Source organism: Poromitra crassiceps, assembly GCF_964638095.1.
Source record: "Poromitra crassiceps genome assembly, chromosome: 3".
Classification (NCBI taxonomy): Eukaryota; Metazoa; Chordata; class Actinopteri; order Beryciformes; family Melamphaidae; genus Poromitra; species Poromitra crassiceps.
In genome coordinates, this window is record NC_139625.1 from 64,217,830 (window position 1) to 64,235,329 (window position 17,500).

The window sequence follows — 17,500 nt, forward strand, 5'->3', positions numbered from 1 at the left end:
CGCTCCCTGCAAGCTCTGCCATTGGCTCCAACCGACCGGCTCTGACTATTAACTCATTCACTGCCAATATCTGACTGGCATTTTTGGCACAGGCCAAGTATTTCCATAATGTTTGGTCATCTTTCAAGACCCACAGTAAATTCTGTACTAGGACTACAGTGATGTCCAATACCTCGAAATGAAGATCTAAGTCTCTACTTTCACGCCCAAAAAGAAAGTTAGCTTTTAGCATGTTCTGTACTCTACTTATAACCCTTTTTATACACCCCATGTTCACCAAAAAAGCCTGTCTGGGAAGAGAAAAGGGAGAAAAAAGCATTTTTGTAAAAGGGCACAATCTCAGGCATAACTCACTCTCAATTCTTTTATTTTGAACTGTATTGACATCAGACATGTAAATATTATTTGTTAGGACACAAATGACAAAAAAAAAATATATATATATATATATATATACACATGAAGTGCTTTTTTTTTTACATTCAACAATACAGTTTACTCGGTGTGAGTGTGCAGACAGACAGACAGACAGACAGACAGACACACCGACAGACAGACAGACAGACAGACACACACACACACACACACACACACACACACACACACACACACGATCCCCCTTTTAGATTTCTAACCCAACATAGGATAAGCAATAACCACGCCCTGTGGCGCTGGGATTGGCCAGGAGCAACACTGGAGGGCACGCAGCCCAGCGATTTCATGAACCAACTGAGGAGCTCTTGAGAAGGACAGCGGGCTGCTGTGAGTGCCTTCTGCCCGCTGCTGCCTAGCTGTTCCTGTGTTTATTTTTGATTTGTTCTGGTACACCCGTCCTCGTCCATGTCTCCCTGTCATATCAACTCTGCTATTTGATCGTTCCCGTTTTCCCCTCGGCTATTCAACACGTCCTCACCGCCCTCGCAAACTGATCGATCATTTCCTCATTCCTCCGATGATCAAACACATCTCTTGATTACTTTCTCCCGTTTTCTCCTGGCTGGCACAGAGGAAGGCGACTCCAGCTCGTGCAGCGCGCAGAGGGCGTTTCAATGGCGTTTCTCCTGTCTGCACAAGGAAGCGTTACCCGTTCTCTGCTTTTCCTCTTGCTCAATTTCAAAACAACAGCTGCGGTATGTGTTTGATCGCGTGCTGTCGGCTACCCTTTGAAGGCAGGGACCTGTGTCTGTGTCACAGGCTGGGCAAGTGTTTGCTGCAGGCGCTGCACCAATAAAAACAAAAACACGTCAAACACGTCCTTGGCGGGGAAGGCCATTGCTGATATTCAGTCAATTCAGTCTTTGGCGGTGAATGAGTTAATGCATTTCTTTTCTGCTCCCTGGGTGTCGCTCTCAAATCCTTCCGTCGCTATGAAACAACAATAACAACTCTAGTTCGTTGCTAGTAGCAAGTAGCAACTTGCTATACGCTGAAAATGGTAAGTGTTGACAACACACCGGTCACGTTCACTTCATTCAACGGGTAAAGCGCAGCATGCATGCGAGCGCTGTTACACCCCTTTTGACGGAGCCTGGCGAAAGATTTTCGATGCAAGTCGAAAGTCTGTCTCGAGAGATTAGGACAACCCTGACTACACACTAACTACAAACTAACCCACAATCAAGCATGTTTACTAGGGGTGTCACGATACACTCAGTTCACGATACGATACGTATCAAGACACGATAACGATACGATACGATACGATTTTAACAATATTTTTTTAAACTTGAATAATGACAATATATGACTGGAAAAGTAGTATTTTATTTGAAATGCACAAATACAAAACATGCTGTTGTGGGAAATTGTTATTACAATAACAACTAGAAAAAACATGAGATTGGAGATAAGGCTTATCTTGAAATAGAATGAGTTACACCGTCACTTAGATTTACTTTGAACTAAAAGGTTTCTCAGCAGTATAAATTCTCATTATGCATCTTCAGTTTTTCTTCAAACTCAAACAACAAGACTTTTCTTAGTCTATTTTTTATGCATCTTCAGTTTTTCCTGTCAAGTAAACAGTTTTGCCAGAAACTCAATTGAATGGTTTCTCTCCTGTATAACTTCTCATGTGTCTCTTCAGAGACTTGTTCAACTGAACTACTTTCCACACATTGAACTTCAACAAACAAAGACGTTTCTTTGTCTATTTTTGAAAAAAAAAAAAAAAAAAAATTGCGATATGAGATTTCATCTCAACGATACATATCGTGACGTTTTACTATCGCAAAATTTCGTGGGACGATATATTGTGACACCCCTAATGTTTACTGTATCATTTAAGAGAATTTCAGTTATTCAAGAGTGCGGTCTATCAATTTGCGAGCATGATTGACTGATTTCATGTTCAGATTTCGTAAGGTTTTCCCTCAAACACTCAAATAGCCCCTGCTCAAGCTTAGATTTGCTCTGCTTGTGCACAGCAGCTTGAGTGCAGAGAACAAATCGAAGAGCAGAAGTTTCACAAGCGCACTAGTCTCTCAAGCCACAGTCTCTTCTACATTCTGCCAATGCATCGTAGACAGTCTGTACTTCAAGCTGGGAAAACTTGGCCAAAGCGGAAAGGGAAACAGAGAAAATAATGAGCGATGATAGGCGATTGTGCCGGATGTCCCCCCTCAAGGCAGGGACACAGAAGCAGTTTGTGACGGCAGGAAATCTGTCCAAGCATTAAGCAACAATATATTTGAGTGAAAGCATACAGTTTGAGCACAAGCAGAGCAAATCGGGCAGGGTTTGAAAGCCTTACAAAATCTGAACACGAAATCAATAAATCATGCTCTCAAATTGATAGACCGCACTAAGATAGTGTGGAAGGATCTCCATAGAACAGAGGCTACCAGTTATCTCAGCCATGGTCTCATTTGTTTACAGTAATTACACCAAGCTATCACAACTAATTTATATGTTTAATAACGCCCCAGTGAGCATCAGCAGTTCTCTGACCTTGACTCTGTCGATGTGCTCGGGCAGCGAGTCGATCAGCAGGTCTCCCACAGGCTCCCAGGCCTCCCGCACCATCTCAGCCTGCCTCAGCTGGCCGTCCAGCAGGTCCTCTGCCTCCTGGAGCTCCAGCAGCCGGTCCAGGCCCAGCTCCAGCCTCCTCTGCCAGACCGCCGCGTCGCCGCCCAGCCGCTCCCAGCCGGACGCCACGTCGTCCGCCTCCTTACGCAGCACGCGCCCCACGTTCTGGGCTCGCTCCTCTGGGCTGATATCTGGGGATCAGTGTTGCAGTCAAATCACTATGTCCAGTCCAGAGTCGAGTCTCCAGTCCCCAGTGTTCGAGTCCGAGTCACCAAAGAAGAGTCTGAGTCGAGTCGCCATTACCTGAGTCCAAGTCCGTTTAGAGTCACTGAACATGAGTGTGAATCCACATGTAGGTGGAACACATGTGCCTGCCCTAGCACGAAATTGAATGATGTCACGGTTTTATAGATATCTTGTGGCAAATTATTACTATTACAAAAAAAAAAACTAAAACAAAAAAACTGTCTTTATCAATTAACAAGTCTGAGTCCTTGTCTCCAACTTCCGAGTCCAAGTGCATGGCATCAGTGTGCAAGTCCAAGTGCATGGCATCAGTGTGCAAGTCCAAGTGCATGGCATCAGTGTGCAAGTCCAAGTGCATGGCATCAGTGTGCAAGTCCAAGTGCATGGCATCAGTGTGCAAGTCCAAGTCGAGTCATGGGTCCTGAAAATGAGTCCAGGACTCAGACTCGAGTCCGAGTCCTGGACTTGGCTAATTTCTAAATGCAGGATGGCAGAGGCAGAGTAGGGTGGGCTGTCCTTACCATCCTGCATTTAGAAAATGTGCATACCGGTATGTGCAGCTATTGCGAATTTGTGATTGTTTTTCTAGCAATCCCCCCCCCCAAAAAAAATAAAAAATAAAATAAAATAATAAATCAAATAATGAATACATAAATACATAAATGTGATAAAACCTTGGAGAAATGGCTTTAAGAGGATAGGAAAAAGAAAAATGCAACTTTATTATTATTAAATCAGTAGTAGCCATAGTAACAGTAGATTGCTTCCCCAGTCCTTATAACCACACCCTCCTCCTGCTGCCCACAATCTACAAATCTAAAAAATCGATATCCCCATGCCCGTTTCACCACACACATATTATTTCAACAATGCCTTTGGGCAATTGTCACTAGGGTACAATTAATTCAAAACCGAGATAATTCATCTTATTCAAGTGTCTCAGCTTACTCTCTTCCCCAACTCAGCCACTGCTTATTCTTTCTGTAGTGATACAAATTAAGAATCTTTGCAGCAAAAACACAGCTTTGTAGAGATAAATGTAGGTGAATTGAATAACTTTAATCGCGCTTAAAACCTCGACATGAGAATAAGTCTCCCACTGAGGCGAAGCTCTCGTTAAATGAGTGAAATATTACTTGGAGGAAGAACTGGTCCTGCAAGCCAGTCTCTGCTGTGTAACTACTGTGTTGTCAGTCTGACAAACAAACAGAGGGACGGATGGCATTTTCAACATTGTTATGCTGAAAGTTTTAAGCCACCACTGCATCTTTACGTTTCTTGTCTTGTCTTTTCATTCTGTTGATTGCTTTGATGTCCTGTGGTGTATTTTGTTGAATTGTTTACCTCCACCACTGCCGCAATTTGATGTGGCAATTTGACTTTCAACGAAAGCTGGCTCTCCAAAACCAAAAGCACATAGCTGCAACAATGAAGATTGACGCCTGAGAGAGTTTTGTCTCTCTCAAACCAGGCAAGTTGTTTGTGAGAGATATATATATATATATTTTTTTAGCGGGAGCCTATTAACACAATCTACATTTTTCTCCGGATTTCCTCCCTCCCATTTTCTCCCCAATTGTACTTGGCCAATTCCCTATCCTGGTCATTGCTCCACCCCTTCTGCCAATCTGGGGAGAGTTGTAGACTAGCACATGTTCCTCTGATACATGTGCAGTGTGCCAGGCGCTTCTTTTCACCTTCTTTTGCACCGGCAGGACATAGCTCGTGGGAGGATCATGCTATTCCCCCCAGTTCGCCTCCCTCTCGGACAGGCGCCCGGAACGACCAGAGGAGGCACTCGTGTATGGACTCCATACAGGCACAATTGGCTGTGTCTGTGGGTACACGAGTGCCTCCTCTGGTCGTTCCGGGCGCCTGTCTGAGAGGGAGGCGGCCCAACCAAGCCGGAGCTACAGTAACACGGGGATCGAACCTGTTGCTAGGCGGGGACGCTGCACTACCCGGACACCCAGAGATTGTCTCTCTCAAACCATTCAAGTTGTTTGTGAGAGACAGTTTTGTTTTAGCAGTATTAGCAGAATGTAAAGCATTTAGACACAATGACTTACTGAGAGGAAAGTGCTTGTTTCACTCAGTGCAGGTTTTGAAGTCAACAGTGATTAACTGCTGGAGTTCTCTCTGTCGCTCAGTTCTCTGTGTGTGTGTGTGTGTGTGTGTGTGTGTGTGTGTGTGTGTGTGTGTGTGTGCGTGTGTGCGTGCGTGCGTGCGTGCGCGCGTGTGTGTGTGTGTTAATAGGCTGCAGCTAAAGTTCAGTTGTTTTCTAAGGACCGGGTCACCAGGCTGTTGCCATGGTGCAGAGGTCACTGTGGAAAAGTCTGTATGTATGTGTGTGTGTGTGTGTGTGTGTGTGTGTGTGTGTGTGTGTGTGTGTGTGTGTGTGTGTGTGTGTGTACTTCAACATTATGCACGTTACCAGGCTGTTACTAGGGTCCAGAGTTCACTATATGTGACTGAGACTAGAGAGAAAAGGATCTGTACGTCCAGACTGGAGTCAAGTCAGTTTAAAGCCCCAGACACACCCACCCAACTTCAAAGAACTAGCGGTAATGAAGGTCGCCAGTGTCGGACCCAAAGAGTTGCACTTGAACACACCACAAAGACTACAGCCGACAGGCAACTAGCAAGTGTGTTCTGCACCTGCATGAGACATAGGATTACAGATATATAAACCAGATACATGAAACAAAGCAGCGTTTACTACCAATTTCACACCACTCTCTCTCACCACTTACCACGTTTTATAATAATGTAATATAGCTACTTCTAATCGAGAATATGTCTGATAAAAAGTCTCAAGTGACACTGATGTTGTTGTCAGCCCTTGTCTGGTCTTTTGCTTGTGGAAGAGGAAAGGAAGAAGAGGCAGAGGCGAAACATAAGGAGAACTAAATGGGTGGTATCATACAGTTCTCGAGAGCCACGTCGTCGTGCAAATATTGGTGTATTGGAATGATCAGATGAGAGATGAAGTTGAAAAATGGAAATGTTTTGTGTGCCCTCTCTTCTCTGCACTGCTTCTCTTAACCAGCTGACCAGCCAATCAGAGTGATTTCTCTCACTGACAACCCGACCGACGCCTTCAACATGTTGAATTGGCCGAAAAAAGCCGCTGACTAGAGCCAACGCAGGATACAACGCAAAGACTAGGGCCTCAGACGCTCACTGATGGCCCAGACATTGCTGACGGCCGAGCATCGCCTGTGTGTGTCGAGGCTTTTAATGACCTCTCTCACTTAAAGCCCCCCTCAAGTGTATTTTGTAATTTTTAAGATATTTCATGTATAGCGGTGTCTTTCCCTGCTCTGTTAATTAGCCAAAGTGTTCGCCAGTGTATTTTGTTGACAAATAACCTAAAAATAATAATCTGTTGCTAAAAACGGGTGATGACGTCAGACACTATGTTGTCCAGGGCCGCTGGAAGTCACTTTAAGCAGGGGGTGCTGGGAGGAAGGGACTCTCTCTCGTCAAAACATTTTTACGTTTTTTTAAACATTTTTTAGCCATATTTTGAGGAATATCTCATTTTAAATTAACATTAGGATTATACTGTTGTGATGTAATTATTCAGTATTTTCTCCTTTTCTCACTCATTCAGAGCAAAGAGGGAGATATATAGCATGATGATAATGCTCTATATCTCCCTATTTGCTCTGAATACACCAGTTAACATGACACAGACATGATAGAAATATTATCAGCAAACTTAATGACTAGACTAATTATTCTGATCTGAATGGCAATGATTATATAAAGAAACATTGACTCCTCTCTTTGCTGTATAGTGGGAGGTGCATTTTTGAGTAGGCTATTGAAATAGCATGTCAAGTATACATTTCTTTATTGCCAGATTAAACAATTCGTATTGGTTGTTAGTTGGTTCAACACAACATGTGCGCGCATGCGCGCTTCTTCTTCTTCTCTAGCCTACAAGCATGTAACTTCCTTGATTGTTATTGTTGATAATTCTATTTAAATAGGCTACATTTTCAGTATATCAATAATGCAATCATTTCCCGAAACATTCCCAAACAAGAAAGGAACATAGTGCACTGCAAAATATTTTTAATTACATTTGTAAAAAAAAAAAAAAAAAAATGAAAGAATTGGGGAAAAAATCTTCTCGCCACTAGGGGGTGCTGCAGCACCTGCAGCACCCGTACTTCCCGCGGCCCTGATGTTGTCTAACGAGCGATGTATCATAGACAAATACAATATTTCCAGTAAATACCCTCTGCTAGCCGTTAGCCGTTAGCCGTTAGCCACTACGTTTGCTAACTAAGTGTTCACCAGACTAAAAACGCCGCGATAGTAACGTTTAACCAGTTCGAGTTACGCTCTTTCCATAAAGTCCATCAGCTTTGATATCTGTTGGCCGGTTTGTTGACAATAAGCAACATTTTGGCTTCAAAAAGAAAGTTTTTCATGGAGATAATGACCGGAAACAGTATGGCCGCTACTTCCGTTTTATTGCAGAGTATACTGCAGACAAGATGAGAAGCTGTTCTGCTTCAGCGCCTGCAGTCTTATTATGTTACAGTGTAATGTGGAACAATCTTCAGTTCTTATCAATCTAAATGATTTTTTTGTTTTTTGTATATATAATTTTTTTAATCATTTTCTTTTATCCCCCATTAGTGCTAATTTATTTATCCTGGTTGCTGTTCCACCCTCTGCCGATCTGGGGAGAGCCGAAACTGGCTCCATGCTTCCTCCAAGACATGGGCAGTAGCCAGCCGCTTCTTTTCACCTGACAGGGGAAGCTTCACCAGTAGGACATAGCACGTGGGAGGATCATGCTATTCCAACGAGTTCCCCTCCCTCCGAACAGGCGCCCCGAACGACCAGAGGAGGCACCACTTCAGCGATATTGCATGTTTTGGTGAGGGGTTCCTATATGAAGGAAACCCCCAGGGGGCACGGGGAGAACATGCAAACTCCACACAGAAAGGCCCTTTTTGATGACCCCACCTGGGCAGTGGGCATTCAAGGACATGCGGACGGGCACGCACTCCTTCAGCGCTCACAGAGTCCCAGGTGGGAATCGAACCCAGGACCTTGTAGCTGTGAGAATCTAAACTCTTTGGCACCAATGGCGACGTGCGTTGTTACAGCACGAGCACATGTTTTCATAGAACAACAATGTGAAACAGGTAGGAAACACTGACTGCAGGGGGATTTAAGGCTTGCTTCATATTTTTCCATGCACATCTTTAGGTTTGAGGAATGATCATATCGACTGATCATCATCAAATGCCACTAATGCATCCCATTATTTACATTCCTTATTGTACAATCCAGTTCCTGCATTGAAATGTCAGGTGCACAATGTGTTGAAAACAGCACACTCCTTTTTTGGTAATGCTTCTCAGTTCTAATTGAGTTCACACAATATTAAACAAAAACAGTGCTTACTCTTATTGATCATGGTTTTTTATTTGCAATCCAGCAAGCATGCAAAACATCAAAGCAAGTCATTGGGTAAGTGTTGAAAGGGGGACGATGAACTTACCCCCAAAACACATTTTTTCAGCTTTTAACCAATATATATGACTTCGGGGGTGAAGTGTGAAGAATGCTCATCAAAATTTCCACATTTGACAGCAAACTGTTGCCATTCTGCCATTTGTATCATTTTTCAGCAGCATACCTGGCATAAGCGCCCTCTATGGGTGGAACACTGCTTTTTTTGTGCCCTCAAATGAATGGGATATTTGGTACATCCTGACGTCACGGTGGGTTTAGCGCGTGCATCTGGTGCATCTCCAAAGCCTATACAACTAGGCAAGATGGAAAAACACTAAGGAGCCCTAATTTAGTTCACATTGGGGCAATGGACCCCCATATGATGAGATTTGGTCTCTCAGATGCAAATCTGATTTTTTTTTTTTTTTTTTTATGTAGCCTAGATATGATTTTGTCCAGAATTCCATATAATTAGGCTGAGAGACAACATAGAATGCTGGTCCTCTCAAGGACCACTGGTGGTCTCCTGTGCCCCTTTTCGCTGGGGACACGGAGCTGCTGCACTGACGCTCTGCCCGCCTGTCTGTGACCAGCGGCTTGCCCAGTCGTATGCAGCGGTTCACGCAAACACATGCGGGATTCCCACAATAGTTACTCCCCTACTCCCCCTGTACCCTTTCCCGGCTCCTCACAACTCCAAGCCTATTGGAGGGAGGGAGGGGTTATTGTGTGTTTGCAGCAACATCATCAGCTACGAGCCAAAGTGAGCCTCCCTGAGCGACTTTCATCCCCGCCGTCATTTCCGCAAACAAATCTCATCGCAGTTTAGCGCACATGTAAAATATAACACTATACTACGACGTGACAACGTGACAAAGCTGCTCTAAACACATCGGCTACTATAATATCGTCACTGTGCAATGAAAGCCACTTATCTCCAAAACGAAAAATGAAAAAAACCCTGTGCTCTTAAAATACTGAACACCACGTTGTCATATTTGACACATGTCTTTATTGTAGACAGTTTATCGCTGAATGTGTCATTACATTATTAATATCTTACCTGGATAAGCTCAAATGATGATGTTTATATTATCAGTCCGAGTTGGAAGCACTCTCTCCCGGCCAGTCAGGCGGGAGAGAGTCGTATCCTCATGCACGAGCCCCAAGCTCCGGGCCGCGTGCAGCAGCAGCAGCATGAGCCAGGAGGGAGGCGGAGAAGAGCCTTTTAGGAGGCTCTGCATGCCCGCATGTGTGTATGTGTGTGTGTGTGTGTGTGCGCGCGCACACGTGTGTGTTACCTCTCTGGTCAGGTGATGGTGTGTCTCTGGGTACTTCGGACAGAAAGACTCTGACATCGTCCAGCGCTCTGTTTACCACCGGCTCCTTAGCCCTCAGCTCCCTCCTGAAGCCCTGCACACGCACACACACACACGCACACACACACACACACACACACACACACAGGCACACGCGCACACACACACACGCACGCACGCGCACGCGCACACACACACACACACACACACACACACACACACACACACACACACACACACACACACACAGGCACAAGTTGAAATGTACATGTCTGTTTATCTTCCTAGACACATAAACAGCCTCAAAAGAGGGCATATCCGGGCATCTGGAAAGTGCAGTGGTAGATTCCTTGCCTACCAACACGAGGGTCGCAGGTTCGAGCCCCCGTGTTACCTCCGGCTTGGTCGGGCGTCCATACATGCACAATTGGCCATGTCTGCGGGTGAGAAGCCGGATTAGGGGTATGTGTCCTGGTCGCTGCACTAGTGCCTCCTCTGGTCGGGGGCAGGGGAACTGGGGGGAGTCGCATGCCCCTCCCTCACGCTACGTCCTGCAGGTGAAACCGCTCGCTGTCAGGTGAAAGAAGGAGAAACCCCTTGCTGTCGGGTGAAAAGAAGCGACTGGCAAATGCACATGTATCGGAGGTGCTAGTCTACAAGATCGACAGAGGGGGTGGAGCAACGACTAGGACAGTAGGGAGAATTTGCCAAGTACAATTGGGGAGAAACTGGGAGGGGGTGGGGGTATGGAAAAGAAAGAAAAGTGTGGGGGGGGGACTCATATTTAAACTACATTTCAAAAAGGTTGTGGCTGGTGGAAAGGTTACATACAGTATATTCTGTGTAATTCAATGAGTGGAGCAGGGCAATCACACTGGCAGGTTCAAGTCCCTGTGTGGCTCCTTGACCACTTGTATTAAAAATCATCTGCACTAAAGCACTTTGGATAAAAGCCTCCATCAAATGCTTTATTATGAAATCCCACCAGGAAACTGCAATCAGAATAACTTATGCAAATTCAACCGACGACACCTGCAACATTTGCAAGAACTTGCAATTTTGCAAAATTAGCATTTTTTTTTCCCACATGAAAAATCTACATACACTCTTGTAATTTTGGTCAATCATTGCACTTTTTGCATACTAGGCATCTCGCGCACTACGCACGCTCGATTCCTAGGCTCGCCCACCTTGCAGTTCGGCTAGCTGGCCCTGCAGCTTGCATACGCAGCTCGGCCCCTGCGTGGCCTTGCCCGCCCTGCAGCTTGCCCGCTACGCAGGCTCATTTGCTCTTATGACATCACTGATGATCACTGCGCATCGCGGCCTCGCCTGCTCTATGACATCACTGATGACATCTTATGGATGACATCACTGTTGAAAAATCCAGCTCCATCAGGTCATCTGCACCGCCCAGGGGCGGAAGCCATCGTCTCCGTCTGGTTCCTCAACGATTCTACCTACTTACAGTATACTCCCATCACTTATAGGGCTCTATCTTCCCACTGGCCTTAAAATAGCGTTTAGCGCCAGGCCAAGCGCTATTTAGTGGGCGTGGTCAGCACATTCCATATTTTCCACTCTGCGCTACACCCGGCGTTAACCACTTAACCACGCCTTTTAAGTGTAGAATTATGCACAACTCTGGTCATTGGTGAACTGCAATTACGCAATGACATTCTTCCTTTTGAAGCTCCGATCCACTCGATCCATGTCCGGGTTTTGGCTAGATGCTGTCATCTCTTCATGCCAATTTGGATATCTCAGCACATCACAGATCCTAGCCTGAATAAAACAATTCAACCTACAGTCAAATACAGATCTGTTCAGCAGGGCTGATACGGTCTCCCTGTAGCCTACAATATAGAACGTTAACTATCGGTGACATTCCTGATAGCATCCAATTCCATGATCTTTATGTTGCAAACACATAACTTTCACAATAGTGAACAAGCACCCCACTCGGCTCATTCAGGACAGGCTTAGTTTTATAACTTGTAGGCTACCTGCTGCTCCTGCACATCACAGCACAGGCTAAATGATGCAACATAAATATAGCCTACATTATGTAAAGTCCTGGCATAAATGTGTTTTTATTGGAAAAAGTATGTGTCAAGTAAGCTAAGTCTTGTTGGAGCGGACATCACAGTACAACCGTGTTACTCATCTATATCACGTTGTATTTGCGACGGATATATATGCCACCTGGATTACATGTATGTTTCACATAGGGTTGTGTTTTGATTTTAATGTTTTATTTTGTCCAATATTGAAATGTTCTAGAATTGCATGTTGTGTTAACATAAATATTATTTATATCTACCACTTAGCCTACTTAGGCTGATTTGGTTGCTATTTCTTGTCAAAATGTATTAGCCTCTATGCACGCTGGGAGATTTCACATGTGTGTCTGTGTGTGACTTTGGTAGGGGAGCCGGCGCAGTGAATAAGGCCTGGTTTTGAAAAGCGCTAAGCGCTAAATTAATGCCAGGGGGGAAGATAGCGTTAGGGTAATTAGGGCAATTCATCTGCCCTAATTAAAAGGTCAGGCTCCGTCACCGACTGAAAGTTTCAGCCCAATCGCACGTAAAACGGGACAGCTGTGGCCGGCACAAAACATTGAAACAGACAGAGAACAACAGACAGAGAACATTGCCCACATTGCTAAATTTATATACAAAAGTATAGATAGTAGTGCAATCAGTGGAGCTTTAGAAAGGGAAGAAATTGAGGATTCACAATTAATTGGGGAAAACCACATATTGTTCACATTGTTTTCGGGTTGACCAACATTTTTGATTTTATCCAATAGGTTTTGAAAGGGTTTCCTAAGTCCAAGGATGGCACAATTTTGCCAACTCACAGAAGACTCATTTTTCAATTGAAGCCAACAAATTGACCAAAAATGGGGTTGTATCTTCTTAGTGTCACTTGAGTACTGGTTCCATCATTTTGTATTTTCTTTTATAATAAAACTGACACAAAATCAAAATTAAGCATTTTTGGTCGCAATGATCACAGTACTTTGTGTGTGTGTGTGTATGTGCGCGCGTGCGCGTGCATGTGTGTGTGTGTGATCTCCCACCCTGTGTGTGTCCAGCTGTGTCTGCACAGCGGGGACATCGCCCCCTACAGGCGGCTCCTGCTCCAGCTGCTGACTCTTCACTCTCAGCCAGTTCAGCAGCTCCTGGAGGGACATGTGGAGCCTCTTCCAGGGGGCCGTCTCTGAGTCCAGGTGGGCCCTAGACACACACACAGTCACACACACACACACACACACACACACACACACACAAACACACACACACACACACACACACACACACACACACACACGCACATGCACACACAAATAACAAATTGGAAAATACATTCTGGTGTGTTCCTGTAAAGTCATAGCCTGGTAAGACCATCCTGATCACAGGATCTCACATTCTGTGTTTCATTTCATTGATCAGTCTAGACTTCCAGCCGCCTAATCAATTTCCTAAAATGACAATGTAACCGGGCCAATCAGGGACGGCGTCGTAGTAGTAAGACTTGACCGGGTCAATCAGGGACTGGCAAAACGGTGATCGCGTGATCGCAAAGCAACGAGTGGTGATGTTAAGGTTAGTAAACACAGCAGTTATTGCAGAAATAGACTCAATAATAACAACTAAACAAGAAGAAGAGTATGTACCAGCAGAGTTTCTCTGCGGCAAAGAAGTTTTCGCCATTCCTCCGACGGGATTTTTTGACGATGCTGATTGGCTGAAGGAGTTGTCTGTCAAGTCAAGTACTCCCGTCCACTGAAATAAATGTGAGTGGCTGGAAGTCCAGACTGAAGTGGAGTGAAACAGAATGTGAGGTCACGTGACCAGGATGGTTTTACCAGGCGAGTAAAGCCAGCCATCTGAAAAATTCCCAGATTTGACTTTTAAGTCAAGTCAAGTTTATTTGTATAGCCATAATTCACAAGCACGTCTCAGAGGACTTTACAGAGAATGAGTCTAGCTAAGCACAATCAATAAACAGAATTGAACAACTTATATAAAGCTTATAAAAAAACAAGCATCACAAGAGGAGAGAGGAAAGGGGAGAGAGAGCAGAGAGTGGAGAGAAGAAAGGAGAAGAGAAGAGAGGGAACAGAGCAAGAAGAATAAACAGGCAGGGGAGAGGGAGAAAGGAGGAGAGTGGAGAGAGAGAAGAGAGCAGAGAGAGAGAGAGATAAAATAATTTATCAAATCCCCTTACTTCCCCTCCTCTCCTATCTTCTCCTCTCCTCTGCTCTGCTCTCCTGTCCTCTCCTCTGCTCTCGTCTCCTGTCCTCTCCTCTCTTCTCCTCTCCTAGCTCTCCTCTCTTCTCCTAGCTCTCCTATCTTCTCCTCTCCTCTCCTAGCTCTCCTCTCCTCTCTTCTCCTAGCTCTCCTATCTTCTCCTCTCCTAGCTCTCCTGTCCGCTCTTCTCCTAGCTCTCCTATCTTCTCCTCTCCTCCCTTCTCCTGTCCTCTCCTCTCCTAGCTCTATCCTCTCCTCTGCTCTACTCTCTTCTCCTCTCCTGTCCTCTCCTCTCCTAGCTATCATCCCCTCTCTTCTCCTCTCCTCTCCTAGCTCTCCTCTCCTGTCCTTTCCTCTCCTAGCTCTCCTCTCCTCTCTTCTCCTCTCCTATCTTCTCCTCTCCTATCCTCTCCTCCCCTCTCTTCTCCTCTCCTCTCCTATCCTATCCTCTCCTCTCCTCCCCTCTCTTCTCCTCTCCTCTCCTGTCCTATCCTCTCCTCTCTTCTCCTCTCCTCCCCTCTCTTCTCCTCTCCTAGCTCTCCTCCCCTCTCTTATCCTCTCCTCTCCTCTCCCCTCCCCTCCTGTCCTCTCTGGCTCACCTCATGCTGACAGTCTTGTTGCGCAGGTCGTTCCAGCGCTGGCCCATGTTGTCCAGGCGTCGCTGCAGCAGCGCCGCGTCCTCTGAGTCGCCCAGCGAGCCCAGGATCCTCTGGCCATTCTCATCCAGTGAGTGGTACAGCTCTGTGTGGCCGTCAATCTCTGCCTGGAGGTCCTGGACACACACACACACATACGCATGCACGCACATGCACGCACACACGCAGGCACGCGCATGCGCGCGCACGCACACACACACACACACACACACACACACACACAAAGGTTATTATCGTTAACGAAATAACGCAAACAAAAAAAACATTTTCGTTAACTGAAGTAAAAAATAAATAAAAACGAGGCTTTACAATAACAATAATAGTGGATTTTGTTGTGGATTTTTTGTGGATGGTTGTTCATTTGTACTAAGTGATTTTTTATGGTATGATGTTTTGTTGATTTTTCTATTACACAGTACTTTTTCTGACCTTTTTTAATCTAGCCCCTGAATACTTCTACAAAAACAAAGACTAAAACTAAAAATAACTAAAAATAAAACTAAGCATTTTCAAAAAATAAAGACTAACTAAACAAGCAAACCCGCTTTAAAAACAAATTAAAACTAAACTAAAATTGAAAACAAAAAGTCAAAATGAAATAAAAACAAATAAAAAATGCTAAACTAAAACTATAATAACCTACAAACACATGCACGCACGCATTTCCACTGCCAGAGCAGTGGTTCCCAAACTTTTTAATAAAGTTTTCGTTTATTTTTTAACATCAAGGACCCTAATTAAAATTAGACCACAGACCCCCATTTGATAAGATTTTGTCCCAGAGTCATCCATCTGTCATTGAGTTACTAAATATAGTGAACATAAAAGATCCCCCTTTTTGTTGGGCACCCCCTGGAACCCCCTCAAGGCCCCCCGGGTTCCCCAGATCCCACTTTGAGAACCACTGCTCTATGGTCCTTATAACACTTAAAGGTGCTGTGAGTGATATGTCCACTTTGCAGTAAACTCCTGACTGGATAAAAGTGGGATGGGATCCCAGAAGATGTATTTTCTGTATACTGCAGAGTGTAGGACGCATGTTACTGTACTGGCCAAACACACTATATCAGTGATGGCTGTGGGAAAGTAGAGCTATTTAACACTTTAAATACCACCAGCTCCTTTAAAGTTCATGAATCGCAATAGCCCTCTCCACTTCCCTCGTCGGGGAGTGAGAGAGAGAGAGAGAGATAGAGAGACAGACAGACACGGGGCATACTGTCGGCCTATAACGTTACTACCCAGCTCAACTTAACTGTCTCATCTCCTAGTAATAGCCAGTAACCTAGGCCTACTGCAAAAGTTAACTATGTTGAAAATTCGATGTCTGGTTTTGTCACGAGTAGCCTACAGCTGAAGTCGCTCTCGCCATCAAGCAGACAGTGATGGAAGCATGTGTCTTTATGTGCGCCAAGGGGAAAATGGCGGACTATAATTGCTCGGATTCAATGTATATACATTAATAGAAACGTATAAAAAAAGATGATAAAGAAAATGTGTGCTGGTGGAACGAAATTCAACTTCAAATAGAGTGGCATCACTCAGCGCGGCTCTCAGTACGCTGCATAATTACGCACGCAGTAGCCTCGCAGCGGAGATGCAGGAGAGAGAGCCCGAAAAGGGATAAGCATATGTCCATAACAACAACATAGCATGAAAGCTGAAAAACATTTATGGCAGTAACACACATACAGTACATACCGTTCCTATTATTTGAGCGGTGGCAGCATTAATTGCACACTTTTTATAATGTCCTACTAGCTCTAATAACTGTTTGTTTGTTTGTTTGTTGTTTGTTTTGGTCGGGCTGAGTCGGTCTCGGGCTGAGTGTATGTGACAACGGCGGGCGAGTTGAGCTCGGTCCGCGTCTCAAGCGGGTTGGGTTGGGTCGGATTAGATTTTTTAGGACCGTTGAGAACCATCAAGAAAGGAGGACAGAACTCCAAGTTGAATACTTTTATTGCCACACTTCGGGCAGCAACCCTTCTTCAGCGTGTGAAATGGCAATGATACACAGGTGATTCACATGTGGGCATGAGCGTGTTTTGATTTTCTATGCATGACAGCCACAAATCTCTCTCTCTCCCTCTCCCCATCTCTCTCTCGCTCACTCTCTTTCTCTCTCTCGCTCTGTCCCGCTGCTTGTGCACGCGAGAAAGAAGCTGCTGTGGCTTTTAAGGGGGATGGACATAATCATGATCACACCTGCAAACATACTTTTGGGCATAAACACGCCTATATGGAGCGAAGCGGCGACACGCCCACAATTAGGGCTTTGCGTGGCACTATTCCAGCCCAAAACGGGCAAAATTACCGCCTTTGCGACGATAGAGCCCTTAATGTGTTGTTAAAAAGCATTGACAAAAGTTGCTTGAATCCAAATGTTAACCGTGTGTTAGACTTCTATCTTCATGTGGAGAGAATTGAGAAACTTTCCCCTCTACATCCCACCACTACTTTAGCTTCAAACGTTTCAACAAACCCATACGATGTCCTGTATGTCCTGTAT

At 44.9% G+C, this 17,500-nt stretch overlaps 1 protein-coding gene across 1 annotated transcript in view; it reads right to left on the reverse strand.

Annotated features, from left to right (window-relative positions):
* The window catches only part of dmd (dystrophin), a gene marked incomplete at its 5' end in the record, with an annotated part of 540,780 nt that overhangs the window by 115,388 nt on the left and 407,892 nt on the right, over positions 1-17,500 (reverse strand). The window contains 4 exons of the mRNA XM_083633507.1: positions 2,950-3,218; positions 10,059-10,170; positions 13,162-13,318; positions 14,935-15,107. Coding sequence (XP_083489633.1) covers positions 2,950-3,218; positions 10,059-10,170; positions 13,162-13,318; positions 14,935-15,107 — 711 coding nt within the window. The remainder of the gene's footprint in view (positions 1-2,949; positions 3,219-10,058; positions 10,171-13,161; positions 13,319-14,934; positions 15,108-17,500) is intronic.